This window comes from Myotis yumanensis, unplaced genomic scaffold (genome assembly GCF_028538775.1).
Source record: "Myotis yumanensis isolate MYYU_CA2020_CCGP unplaced genomic scaffold, mMyoYum1.0.hap1 SCAF_3, whole genome shotgun sequence".
Lineage (NCBI taxonomy): Eukaryota > Metazoa > Chordata > Mammalia > Chiroptera > Vespertilionidae > Myotis > Myotis yumanensis.
The window spans coordinates 81,571,146-81,585,287 of record NW_027223754.1 but is presented as its reverse complement, the minus strand read 5'-3'; the positions used below and the strand labels follow the sequence as shown (position 1 = coordinate 81,585,287).

Genomic DNA, 14,142 nt, shown 5'->3' with positions numbered 1-14,142 from the left:
TTTTCCTCTGGCACCTGGGACCCAGGCCTTCGCTCCGGCCGGAGCCACCTTCAGTCTTCTTCGCTGATCTGGCTGGAGCCGCCTTCAGTCTTCTTCGCTGGTTCGGCCGGAGCCTCCTACAGTCTTCACTCCGCCGCTTCGTGCCTTTGTATGCAAATTAGCCCCATCTTTGTTGGCAGTTAATTTGCATATCTTGCTGATTAGCCTATGGGAGGTGTAGTGAAGGTATGGTCAATTACCATGTTTGTCTATTATTAGATAGGATAGGACAACTATAACAGTACTAGTATCCTGGTGCACGAATTCGTGCAAATTGAAAGGAAATTAATTAGAAGGTGGCCAGCGGGGCAGGACTGGGCAAGACAGGGCGGACATACCCTGGAGCCACCCTCCCATAGTCCCTCCTCGGTTGGGCACACCTGGAGCTGTACACAGCTCCAAAGGCATCTGTAGAGTAAGTGGGCTCTCTCCAACATGTGGGGTCCCTCAGTCTGGCCTGTGGGGATCGGGCTGAACTGGCTCTCTGACATCCCCCAAGGGATCCCAGATTGTGAGAGGGCGGTTCTCAGGTGAGGCACCCGGTTATCGGGCTCCCTCCTTTCTGGTTCTGGGGTGCGTCACCTGAGAAATGCCGCTACCAAGTCACTGCAGCTTGGCAGCTCCTGCATTGAGCATCTGCCTGTGCATGTCAGTGCACGTGGTCAGTGCACGTCATAGCTACCAGTCAGAGCGTCTACCCCCTGGTGGTCATTGCATGTCATAGATGTCGGTCATTCGGTTGGATGGTCACTTAGCCTTTTATATATAGAAATATAATAAAAGTTATGTGAAAGTGATTTCTCAAAATATCGTATGGTACTGTATTCACCCTTCTTGTGATGATGTGAGATGATACAATGAGACAAAGTGAGGTGAATAATGTAGGCATTGTGATGTAGATTTAGACTACTATAAGGGTTACTTGAACATAAAGCATTTCAATATCTTAACAGTCTATTTGATAACCTAGATGGCTAAGTGACTAAAGAGTTGGATATCATGTACAGCATGGAAACACTAGACAAGGGTATGATTTACATCCTGGGCATGACTGAGTGGAATGACTCAAGATTTCATCATGCTACTCAGAACAATATAAAACATATTAATTTCTTATTTCTGGAATTTTTATGTAATATTTTCAAGTCAAGGTTGACTTGAGTAATTGAAACCACAGGAGGCGAAACTGCGGGTAAAACTTCTCTATTTAGTAATTGTTCTCAGGAAGTTTCTTTTTTCTTGAGTAAAAAAGAGAGGGGTTATTATTTTAGACATTCCTCAGAGAGAAACTATATGCAGGAAAGATTACCTAAAATAGAGTCTTAAGACCAGTGGAGCCCAGCCATCATCACTCAGTAGTTCAGCATCAACCTATGAACCAGGAGGTCACAGGGCACATGCCTGGGTTTTGGGCTTGATCCCCAGTAGGGAGTAATCAGGAGGCAGCTGATCAATGATTCTCTCTCATCATTGATGTTTCTATCTCTCTCTCCTCCCTTCCACCCTGAAATCAATTAAAAAAATATACTTTAAAAAAATGACCAGTGGAATTATTTGGAGATAAAGATGAAAGAGAAATTTTGCCCCAATTTTTTATTTTAAAAAACTTCAAGCACACAGAAAAGTTTTAAAAATAACTTTAAGAAACAGTTTAATAAATACTATGTACTCTAGATTCAACTATTAACATTTTTCCACATTTGTTTTTTCTTTCTCTGTGCATCCTATCTAATAAAAGACAAAAAGGGTAATTAACCGTACCTCCGCTACGCTTCCCATTGGCTAATCAGGGCGCTATGCAAATTAACCACCAAGAAAGATGGCGGTTAATTTGCATACTAGGCTCCAAGTGGTGGAGCAAAGCCAAACGGCCCCGAAGCCAGCTGAGCAGCGAGGCCTCACGGCCCCGGGATCAGCGGAGCCTGATGGAAGCCCTGTGTGTTTATGCACCCTGAGGGTGCAGAGGTCCTGTCCTAGACAGAGGCTGATGGCGCAACTTCCAACTCCGAGAAGCAGCCTGGGTGCTGGTAGGCGGCTCCTCTGACCTCGGCGCTGGAGTCCCACCGCTCCACCAGGAGAGGAGCAGAGAAAGGCCGGAGCCTCCTTCAAGGTGACCTGAAACCCCCACGCACACCAGGCAGGTCACTGGGCCTGTGCGCGCAGGACTCACCTCCAAGCCCAGCTGGTGGCCCTGCCGCAGCCATGGCACTCCTGGGTGCAGGCCCCAGCGGGACGCGGGGTGGCGGTGGGGGCGCCTTGAGTCCTGGGCTCCTTGCCTGCCTTCCATGGCTTCCTCCTGCTTCAGGGCCTCGCCCTTCGCCAGCCTCCTCCTCCCCAGCGCCCAGAGCAGCGGACCCACCGAGGGCACTCCCCGCTGGCCGAGGGGGTGAGTGGAGTGGCAGGGACTCCTGGGTGAAAGGTCGCCCTGGGGAGGAGTCCCGACACCTCCACACCCGCTCCTGGTGCGCTGCCCGGGCCCTGAGCACAGCGTGAAGCTGTGCAGGCCTGGAGGGCGCAGGTGGGGGCGGGCGCACATGCGCCTGGTACAGCAGGACGTGCTGGGGAGCCGCCTGCCTTCACCGGCCTCCTCCTGCTTCAGGGCCTCGCCCTCCGCAGTCTCCTCCTCCCCAGCGCCCAGAGCAGCAGACCCACCGAGGGCGCTCCCCTCTGGCCGAGGGGGTGAATGGAGTGGCAGGGACTCCCAGGTGAAGGGTCGCCCTGGGGAGGAGTCCCAACACCTCCACACCCTGCTCCTGTTCAGTAATATCCCCGAGATCGCGCGTCTGCACCGCGGGCTGTGAGGCAGTGTGATGGCGCCGATGGTGGAGAAGGCGCTGCTGCAGCCCGAGACCTCCTCAAAGGCTTCAAGATGTTCGGCTCCCTCTTCAAGCCCTACATCCAGTACTGCATGGAGGAGGAGGGCTGCATGGAGTACACGCGCAGCCTGCTGCACGACAACGACCTCTCGGGCCTACGTGACGTGGGCCGAGAAGCACCAGCAGTGCCAGCGGCTGAAGCTGAGCGACATGCTCGCCAAGCCCCACCAGCGGCTCACCAAGTACCCGCTGCTGCTCAGGTTGGTGCTGAGGAAGACGGACGAGCCGCATGCCAAGGAGGCCGTAATCACCATGATCAGCTCCGTGGAGCACTTCATCACATGAACGCGTGCATGCGGCAGTGACAGGAGCGGCAGCAGTTGGCAGCCGTGGTGAGCCGCATGGACGCCTACGAGGTGGTTGAGGGTAGCAACGACGAGGTGGACAAGCTCCTGAAGGAATTTCTGCACCTGGACCTGACCACGGCCATCCCTGGTGCCTCCCTGGAGGAGACGCGTCAGCTGATGTTGGAGGGCAGCCTGAGGATGAAGGAGGGAAAGGACAGCAAGATGGATGTGTACTGCTTCCTCTTCACGGACCTGCTCTTAGTGACCAAGGCAGTGAAGAAGGCTGAGAGGACCAAGGTCATCAGGCCACCACTGCTGGTGGACAAGATCGTGTGCCGGGAGCTGCAGGATGCTGGCTCCTTCCTCCTCATCTACCTGAACGAGTTCCACAGCGCCGTGGGGGCCTACACGTTCCAGGCCAGCAGGCGGGCTCTGTACCGGGCCTGGGTGGACTCCATTTACAATGCCCAGAACCAGTTGCAGCAGCTGTGTGCGCAGGAACACGTGGGCAGCCCGCAGCACCTGCAGAGCCTGGGGGAGGAGGAGGAGGAGCAGGAAGAGGAGGAGGAAGACGAGGAAGAGGAGGGTGGGGAGAGTAGCACTTCCGCTGCCAGCTCCCCCACCATCCTGCGCAAAAGCAGCAACAGCCTGGACTCCCAGCATTGCGCCTCCGACGGCTCCACAGAGACCCTGGCCATGGTGGTGCTGGAGCCCGGGGAGACGCTCTCCTCTCCCGAGTTCAAGGGCGGCCCCTTCAGCTCCCAGTCGGATGAGATGTCCCTCAGTACCACCACCTCATCTGTCACACCGACCAGCGAGCTGCTGGCCCTGGGCCCCGGGGATGGCAGCTCCTGCTCCATGGACTCCGCCTACGGCACCCTCTCCCTTACCTCCTTGCAAGACTGCGACCCCAGCCCCTGTGGTGGAGCCAGCGCCCCAGCCCCTAGATTTACCACAGGCCCCTTCACCCCCGCCCTTGCCCCGCCTCTGCCGCCGCACCCCTGTCCAGCTGCTGCCCCACCTGCCCCACCTGCTCAAGTTAAAATCTGAGGCCAGCCTCCTGCAGCTGCTGGCAGGGGCCGCCACCCAGGGGGCGCCCCCAGCCCCCAGCCGCAGCCTGTCAGAACTCTGCTTGGCTGCCACAGCCACCGGCACTAGGACTCGGGGCTCCCCTCACGAAGCTGGGCCCCGCTGGAATTGCGGGGGCCACCAAGCCCTGGCAGTGGCTCCCAGCTATCAGAGATGGAGGGCAGGACCACCTGCCTGGCGGGGGAGCCCAAAGGGCCAGCCAGGAGGAGCAGAGAGCTGCCCTCAGGGACCTCCCCCAGGGTCCAGCCTGAGCGCCCCCCTGGATCTCTGCCCAGCACAGGAAGCTGACGCTGGCCCAGCTCTACCGCATCAGGACCACCCTGTTGCTTAACTCCCAGGCCCTGAGCACAGCATACCTGGAGGGCATGGTGGGGGGCAGGAGCACATGCGCCTGGTGCAGCAGGACTTGCTGGGGAGCCGCCCGCCTTCTCAGGCGGGCCTCGGGCCGGGCGCCCAATGTGGAAAGGCCGCAGTGCGGCCACCAGGCCCTGAAGGCTGCCCTGAAAGCCACACAAGACAACCTGCTACTGGAGGACAGGCATGCGGTGCTCCGGGAAGATGCCGGAGGTAGGGAAGGAAGGTCATGGAAGGGAACAATTGTAAGCAGAGATCCCGAAGGTTCTGAAGGCAGAGGACCAGCTCCCTGCAGACCTGAACTCCGTGTGGCCTCTTTCTTGGCCCTGTGGAAGCGGTGCGAGACACAGGAGGAGGTGATGGACCAGGGCTGCACCCAAGGAAGACTCGGAGGAAGCAACGTGTGCACAGGGCCAGGCGGAGCAGGCAGGCCAGTGCGGAGCCCGCTGGAGTGCAGCCAGACCCCAAGGCGACCACCAAGTCAGGCCCCAGGGAGAAGCGAGCAGATGCCACTCCACTCGCTGGAGAAGACCATTAAGCAGAAAACAAAAGAAACAGATTTTACATCATTTCCCAGGTGGAGAACAGTTGGCATGTAAGCCCCTGACCAGTGCCCAGCCTCTCCTCTGTCTGTCTATCTCACTCTTAGTTACCATGTTCTTTGTTCTCTCTTAACTGCAATTCATTTTTAATCTAGATTGCTTTTAAAAGAAGACTAAATAAAGTTTCTCTTAAGTTATTTAGGCGGTGCTGGGGCTGCTGGGGGCCGGATCAGAGACACAAACATGCAGGCCTGGCACCCAGCAGCCCCGGCACAGCAGACCCAAACCCCGCCATCACGGAGCTGGGGATGCTGGGGGCAGAATCAGAAACCCAAACCTGCAGGCTCGGCACCCAGCAGCCCCAAGGCCCACCACCTCGGTGCTGGGCTGCTGGGGGCCTGATAGAAGACACAAACACACAGGGGGTCCTGTACCCAGCAGCCCCAAGGCCCACCACCTTGATGCTGGGGCTGCTGGGGCCCTGATCGAAGACACAGATCCACAGCCCCAGCACCCAGCAGCCCCAAGCCCCGCCATCAAGGTGCTGGGGCTGCTGGGGGTATCAGAGACACAAACCTGCAGGCCCAGCACCCAGCAGACCCAAGGCCTTCGCAGTAGCACTAAGGAGCAGCAAGCCGAGTGGTAGGAAGCAGCAAGCAGGTGGGCAGTAAGGAGGGAGGGGTCCCAGACTGCGAGAGGGCACAGGCTGGGCTAAGGGACCCCCCACCCATCCCCAGTGCACAAATTTCGTGCACCAGGTCTCTAGTATATATATATATATATATATATATATATATATATATATATGCACACACACATGCACACATATAAACACACGGTGATTGTTAAACACTGTTTAAAAGTTAGTTCCAGACCTTGTAACTCTACTCCAAAATATTTCAGCATATCCTAAGAATAAGGACATTATCCTATAAAGTGACTCCATTACACCTAATCTATCTATATAAAAGCCCAGTGACCATTACAGTGGAATGACTTGAACGACCAGTGGCTATGATGTGCACTGCGGCAGCCAACCAGCCTGATTCGGGACCCAATCACCACCCCAATCCCCCGGCCAGCCCGACCCCTGATCAGCCCCCAACTGAAGGAGGAGCTGAAGCGGAGAGCACGGTGGGCAGGGACAGAGTTGTGGTGGCGACAGTGGCGGCACGTACACCGCAGCCTTCCAAGCCCCGAGTCCCAGCAGGGGCAGCAGCAGGGAACGCTGGCCGGTCCAGCCACCACACCTCCATCCTCCCAGCCACCGTCACTGCAACCGGGTACTGCCAGCCATGGCTGTACCCACCCAGTCCCCAAGAAGACCTGCTGCCGCTGGCCAGCCCCAGGTCCCAGTGGTTTGGAGACCGGGAGGACGAAGTGGTGACACCGAAAGGGGCAAGGCTGGTGCCGCAGGTGGGGGAGTCCAGCCAGAGGCTGGGCACAGGGGCCAGGGAAGCAGTGCCCCAGGAACTGGGCTTGAACCCCACCCAGCCACTGCCCGTTTCCATGGAAACTGCATCCACAGGTAAGGCAGATGGGTGGGCAGGTGCTGCAGCCCCGCAAATAGCATCAGGGACCCAGGTCTCCAGACTGCCCCCTCCCTGCAGCGCACCTCTGCACCTCCTCACCTTGAGCACCAATCTCCGCTCCCCACCCCCCAGCTCCCACACACACCCTGCTTTGACACAGGCGACTATAAATGTTAGCGGATCGGTCAAAAACCTGAATTTCGGCCCTGACCAGTTTGGCTCAGTGGATAGAGCATCAGCCTGCGTACTGAAGGGTCCTGGGTTCGATTCCGGTCAAGGGCATGTACCTTGGTTGCAGGCACATCCCCAGTGGGGGGTGTGCAGGAGGCAGCTGGTTGATGTTTCTCATCGATGTTTCTAACTCTCTATCCCTCTCCCTTCCTCTCTGTAAAAAATCAATAACATATATTTAAAAAAAACAAACAAACCTGAATTTCGTCCTAACCGGTTTGGCTTAGTGGATAGAGAGTTGGCCTGCGGACTCAGGGGTCCCAGGTTCAATTCTGGCCAAGGTCATGTACCTTAGTTGCGGGCACATCCCCAGTAGGGAGTGTGCAGGAGGCAGCTGATCGATGTTTCTCTCTATCCCTCTCCCTTCCTCTCTGTAAAAAATCAATAAAATATAAACAAACAAACAAACAAAACCTGAATTTCATTTTCCCAAAGACTTGTAAGAAAAGAAAATACTATTAATTCTTTTATTTAATGATCATCATTATTCTGGCTTTTAAAATGGTCCTCAGAGGCAAACTGTAGCAACAGGCGCTGGAGTGCCAGTGTACAAGTTTCTTCCTTCTGCCAAGGGGTTGGGGCTGTTAGGGGCCTCTTGGCTGGTTGTGATGATTTCGGGGGGCATCTTTGTGCACAGCATGCACACCAGTTACCAGGACGCTGGCAACAAAGTAATGGGCAGACCTGCTGCCCCTAAACCCGGCTCTGTCCCAGGCAGAGAAGTGACTTTAACGGCCCTTACCTGTTCCCTGCATGAATTGCCACACCCTACTCCCTCATGGTCCCCCCTCCCATCCATTTCTCCCTCTCTCTTCACAGGAAACAGAAATCCCAGGGTGTGTATGCCTAACTCAGGAGGAACAGCGTTGCCAGAGGACTGGGGGTTGCCTTTCATTCCCAGCTGCCCAGATGCAGGGAACACCGACTCTTGCAGGGAGCATTGAAACTTGCAACCCTTTAAATGGCTGGCCTGGCTGTGGTGTTACTGGACTTGGGTGGTGAGTGGGTGAGGATCAGCTTATCAGCAGTCTGGACTCCCCCGGCCTTTTGAAAATTTCCCTAGGTTCAGCCTCCCTTTGCTTGACTCCTCTGCTGGCAGGTTCCGATCACCCAATGGCGAATGGAAAACCAGGGGTGGGTGGCAGCGGAGGGGCGGGGCTGGCTGCAGGCAGCCGGGGAAGATGGCCCTGATCGCAGGCCAGGCCTAAGGACCATACCGGTGCACAAATTTCATGCAGCGGGCCTCTAGTAGGTAAATAAAGGTACCTTTTTTTTTTGGGTTACCATTACCATTCTTTGATGAGGGTAGCTCATGGTTCAGAACCTTTACCCACCATCATCAAAGTAAATTATTCTTTATAGACATGGCCTACCTCCCATTAGTGTCATCAGGGTCGGGTGGATTAGGGAAAGGAAGCCAAGTGCCCAGTGTTCAGTAATACTATCCACTAAAATGAGTTGCTATTTATACAATGTTTACAACAACTCCAGCTGTCACAAAGCAGGCACTTGCAATTTTCAACATCATCATCATTATTGTAGAAATATTGTACTTTGTTAGCTGTCAGGGGTTTCCTATCCTAGGCAACAAATCTATATAGAAGTGTAATATACAAAGTGTCCCCTTGGGAGTTCGACCCACTGGGAGTTTGCTCACTCAGTATGATGTGCACTGACCACCAGGAGGCAGCACAGAATGAAGGGAGGCCCCGGCCAGCAGCCAGAATGCCCCATCGGCCCTGATCACTGGCCAATTCTAGGGACCTACCTGTGCACGAATTTCATGCACTGGGCCTGTAGTTGTGTAATAATACTGTAATTGTATAATATGTTCCAATAGCTATTACATATTAAATTTTCTTTCATTATCCCCAAAATGTCTTTTTTTAGCTGTTTTTGTTTGTTAGTTTTGACCAATCCAGGATCCAACCAAGATCACACATTTTGGTTGTATCGCTTTAGTTTTTGGATTAATCCCTCAACTTTTTTTCCATATGACATTGAACTTTTGAAGAGTCCCACAAGGTGGTTTTATGGAATGGCCTACATTCTGAATTTGTCTGGCTGCTTCTTCGTGCTCTTGATAACTTTCATCCATCTCCTCAATGTACTATAAAATTAAGTCTAAAGATTGCCCTAACCGGTTTGGCTCAGAGGATAGAGCGTTGGCCTGAGGACTGAAGGGTCCCGGGTTCGATTCCAGTCAAGGGCATGTATCTTGGTTGCGGGCACATCCCCAGTAGGGGGTGGGCAGGAGGCAGCTGATCGATGTTTCTCTCTCATCGATGTTCCTAACTCTCTATCCCTCTCCCTTTCTCTCTGTAAAAAAAATCAATAAAATATATTTTTTTAAAAAAAGAAAAATTAAGTCTAAAGATTAATTAAAGTTAGATTAAACATATTTGACAAGACTACTTTAAAGGTGATGTAAAATTTATATTGTATCATATTTGGTAGTTCCACTGTTTGTGATGATAAGTTTGTTAGCTCAAATCTCGCTATTGTAATGGTACATGTTTTCTTTAATAAATTATTATGCAATCTTTACCGTAACACTTTGGGATCATATAAACATTTGGTTCCTCATTGTGCTAGGCAGCTTCTGAGATGACCCTGGAGATCCCTGTTCCTGGCATTCATTCATTGTATAATCTCCTCCCCTTGAATGTGGACTGGATTTATTGATTCTCTAATAAATAGAATAGATAGAAATGGTATGATTATCACTTCTAAATAGCTATACTAATAAAAGGGTGATATTCTAATTAGACTGGTTGTCTTCTGGACGACCATCCAGACATCCTCCCGGACAAAGCCATGGTGGTGGGGGTGAGGCAGAGGCAGTTAAGGGCAATCAGGCAAGCAGGCAGAGTGTTAGGGGTGATCAGGCAGACCAGCAGTTAGGGGTGATCAGGTAGGCAGGCAAGTGGTTAGAGGCAATCAGGTAGGCAGACAGGCAGAGTGGATGAGGATTAACTGGAAGAAAGGAAGGAAGGAAGGAAGGAAGAAAGGAAGGAAGGAAAATAAATAAAAAATTATACCTTGTTTTATACTATATGACCCAGAAATTCTAGTGGGTATTTATCCAAAGAAAATGAAAGCACTGCCCTGACTGGTTTGGCTCAGTGGATAGAGTGTCAGCCTGCGGACTGAAGGGTCCCAGGTTCGATTCTGGTCAAGGGCATGTTTCTTGGTTGCGGGTGCATCCCCAGTAGCGGGTGTGCAGGAGGCAGCTGATGGATGTTTCTCTCTCATTGATGTTTCTAACTATCCTTCTCCCTTCCTCTCTGTAAAAAATCAATAAAATATATTTTTTTAAAAAAGAAAATGAAAGCACTAATTCAAAAATATATATGTACCCTATGTTCATTGCAGCATTATTTACAATAGCCAAGATATGGAAACAACCTAGGTGTCTACAGTATTGATAGGTGAATGGATAAAGATTGTGTGTGTGTGTGCGTGTGTGTATACACACACATATGTGTATATATATGTTTATACACACACATGTGTGTATATATATGTATGTATGTGTATATATATGTATATATATAAATATAATGCAACAATAGAAATCTTGCCATTAGTGACAATATGGATGGCTGGATCTACTAGTAGAGAGTATTATGTTAAGCAAAATAAATCAGGCAGAGAAAATCATACTGTATGGGTTCACTTATATGTGAAATCTAAAAATAAAAACAAGCAACAAAAACAGACTGTTAGAAATAGAGACCAAAAAGGTGGTTACCCTAAGGGAGGGGGTGGGGAATGGGTGAAAAGGGGAAGGGAAATATAGTCAACTAGAGGCCCGGTGCACAAATTCGTGCATGGGTGGGGTCCCTTGGCCTAGCTGGCAATCGGGGCCGATCGGGGCATCTTGCCTAGTCCTGATCGGGGCCATCAGGGCTGGCCAGCCCGGGGGAGGGACCCCAATCAGGGAGGGACCGTGGGACAGGGGGTCTGTGGGAGTAATTTTTCTTTTTTTAAAAAAATATATTTTATTGATTTTTTTTACAGAGAGAAAGGGAGAGGGATAGAGAGTTAGGAACATCGATGAGAGAGAAACATCGATCAGCTGCCTCCTGCACACCCCCTACTGGGGATGTGCCCGCAACCAAGATACATGCCCTTGACCGGAATCGAACCCGAAACCCTTCAGTCCTCAGGCCAACGCTCTATCCTCTGAGCCAAACCGGTTAGGGCAATCTTTAGACTTAATTTTATAGTACATTGAGGAGATGGATGAAAGTTATCAAGAGCATGAAGAAGCAGCCAGACAAATTCAGGGGGGCTGTGGGAGTACACTGACCCCCAGGGTCAGCTCCTGCATTGAGCATCTGCCCTCTGGTGGTCAGTGCACGTCATAGCAACCCATCAACTGGTTTGGTTGTTCGGTCACTTAGGCTTTTATATAGAGAGACTAGAGGCCCGGTGCACAAAAATTTGTGCATTCGGGGGGGAAGGGGGTTCCTCAGCCCATCCTGTGCCCTCTCCCAGTCTGGGACCCCTCGGGAGATAATGACCTGCTGGCTTAGGCCTGCTCCCGGGTGGCAGAGGGCAGGCCCAATCCCTGGATGCAGCCCCTGGTCAGGCTCAGAGCAGGGCCGATTGGGGAGTTGGGGCGCCGCCCCCTGACACGCACAGAGCAGGGCCCATCAGGGGGATTGGGGCTCCATACCCTGTCACACACAGAGCAGGGCCCAACAGGGGGTTGAGGAGCTCCCCCCCTCACTCACAGAGTAGGGCCAATAGGGGAGTTGGGGCACCACCCCCTGTCACACACAGAGCAGGGCGGATCAGAGGGTTGGGGCGCTGCCCCCTGTCATGCACAGAGCAGGGCCCATCAGGGGGTTGGGGAGCTCCCCCCGTCACACACAGAGCAGGGACCATCAGGGGGTTGAGGAGCTCCCCTCTGTCACTCACAGAGTAGGGCCGATAGGGGAGTTGGGGCACCGCCCCCTGTCACATACACAGCAGGGCGGATCAGGGGGTTGGGACACCGCCCTCTATCACCCACAGAGCAGGGCCGATCAGGGGGTTGGGACGCCACCACTGTCACACTCAGGGCAGGGCCGATTGGGAGGTTGTGGTTCTACCCTGTCACACACAGAGCAGGGCCTGTTGGGGGGGGGGGGGGGTTGTGGCCCCGCCCCCTGTCACACACAGAGCAGGGCCGATCAGGGGGTTTGGGCGCTGCCCCCCGTCACGCTGATCCGGTGCCAGGAGGCCTCGCGGCTCCACTGATCCCGGTGCTGGGAGGCATATTACCCTTTTACTATATAGAACAGAGGCCTGGGGGCTGGCTGGTTTGCCCTGAAGGGTGTCCTGGATCAGGGTGGTTGTCCCCACTGGGGTGCCTGGCCAGCCTGGATGAGGGGATGATGGCTGTTTGCAGCTGGTCACACACCCTTCAGGGTGGGGGTCCCCACTGGGGTGCCTGGCCAGTCTGGGTGAGGGGCTGAGGGCTTCTTTCAGGCTGGCGGTTGTTGATTGAAGCTCCCAACGGCTCCTTTTTTTTATTTTATTCTGGGCCAGCTTTAGCTCTGGCTCTAGCTCTGAGAGCAGGTATCTGGTTTGTTTCGGTTCTATAATCGAAACAATGTATAACTTCAGCTCTGAGATCCTGGCCTATATTTGTTAGAATGTTTCAAACTGCCAGCTCAGAGGCCGGCAAGTGAGGCGGGGAACGTTGGAGTCTGCAGTCACTGGAGCAAGCAAGCCTCATGTTCGCTTCCAGCTGCCTGGCTGCCGGCCGCCATCTTGGCTGACAGTTAATTTGCATAAGGATATGCTGATTAGCCAATGGGAAGGGTAGCGGTCGTACGCTAATTACCATGTTTCTTTTTTATTAGTGTAGATAATATTGTGATAAGTTTGCAAGGTGACAGATGATTACTGGAATTGATGGTGTAATCACATAGTAAGGCATAAAAGTCATTATATTATACATCTGAAACTAACCAATATAAAATTGTATACCAAGTATACTTAAATTAAAAATTATTTTTTGCCCTAGCTGGTTTTGCTCAGTGGATAGAGCATCAGCCTGCAGATCAGAGGGTTCCAGGTTCGATTCTGGTCAAGGGCACATGCCTAGGTTGCACACTCGATCCCCAGTAGGGAGTGTGCAGGAGGCATCTCTCATTGATATTTCTATCCTTCCTTCCTCTCTGAAATAAATAAAAGTATATATTTTTAAAATTATTTTTTAAATTCTACCTTTTTCAGAAAAAGCTAAATACATAAACCTCAAAACATAATTTCTGCAACAAAAAAAAAATTAAGAAAGTGAACTGTTGTAAAAGGGAAAGCAAGAGAAGGGGGAATTGGTTTGTTACCATTCAATCATTTGATGACCAGTGTAAACATTCTGTGCATGCCAAAGAAGGGAAGACTATAAGAGGGAAAAGGGGGCTTCCAAAATGGCTGCAAAGTAGGTGAAAGCTACACTCTCCTGCTCCCAACCCCAAACCCAATTTAAAGCTAGATTATAGAGCAACTAACCTGCACAGCCAAGCAAAAGATAGCTGAACTGAAATATAAACAAGGATTTACAGAAGCTACATAGAGGCTGGTAAGATGGGAGGAGACAGAAAGGGCTGGTCCCCCACACCCATGTGTGGTGGCTGAGGAGGCAAAGGGATATCTCAGCTGCAAAACTCAACCCAGGAGCGTGGGGTTTCAACTCCATGTAGGGATCCCCAACCCAAAGCAACACAGATGGGAAGAGCAGCCCACATTGCATCTGGTGGTGAAAATCAATGGAGTTGCAATCTGCCTGAGAGAGAAGGGAGTCTGCTAGAGACCTGGACACTACCTTTTGAGAGTTGAGCATTCCTATTGTCACAGCACCAACCTGTGGAGTGCACTGCCCAGTTTTCCAACTACCTGTGAAACCTCTCTGCCATGTATGGGTCCTGCAGAGAGCTGCACCCTGAAGGGACTTTGGGGGTGATCTTTTTCTGCAGAAGCTTTTGGCACAAGCTCAGGCAGTGACCAAACTCTAACTTTGGAAAAGGGATCATTCTTTCCCACCTCTAGTGCACAGCCGACATCCACTACCACCACCACCACCACCACCACCACCTATTGATCACTTGGCCTGCCCTACCACTCTGTGGTCCTGCCCTACTGAGTTCAGTACCACCAGGAGATCAGAGTGCTATGCAGAGCTGGGATTTTCAGA

General features: G+C 52.2%; 1 protein-coding gene and 1 pseudogene across 2 annotated transcripts in view; both read left to right on the top strand.

Annotated features, from left to right (window-relative positions):
• MTRF1 (mitochondrial translation release factor 1) overlaps positions 1–8,043 on the top strand; it is a 58,210-nt gene extending 50,167 nt beyond the window's left edge. For both annotated transcript variants that reach the window (XM_070409007.1, XM_070409009.1), the window contains one exon: positions 7,770–8,043. In XM_070409007.1, coding sequence (XP_070265108.1) covers positions 7,770–7,952 — 183 coding nt within the window. In that variant the 3' untranslated portion in view covers positions 7,953–8,043. The remainder of the gene's footprint in view (positions 1–7,769) is intronic.
• Positions 2,574–5,183, top strand: LOC139005035 (pleckstrin homology domain-containing family G member 5-like; annotated as a pseudogene).
• Positions 8,044–14,142: the final 6,099 nt, after the last annotated feature.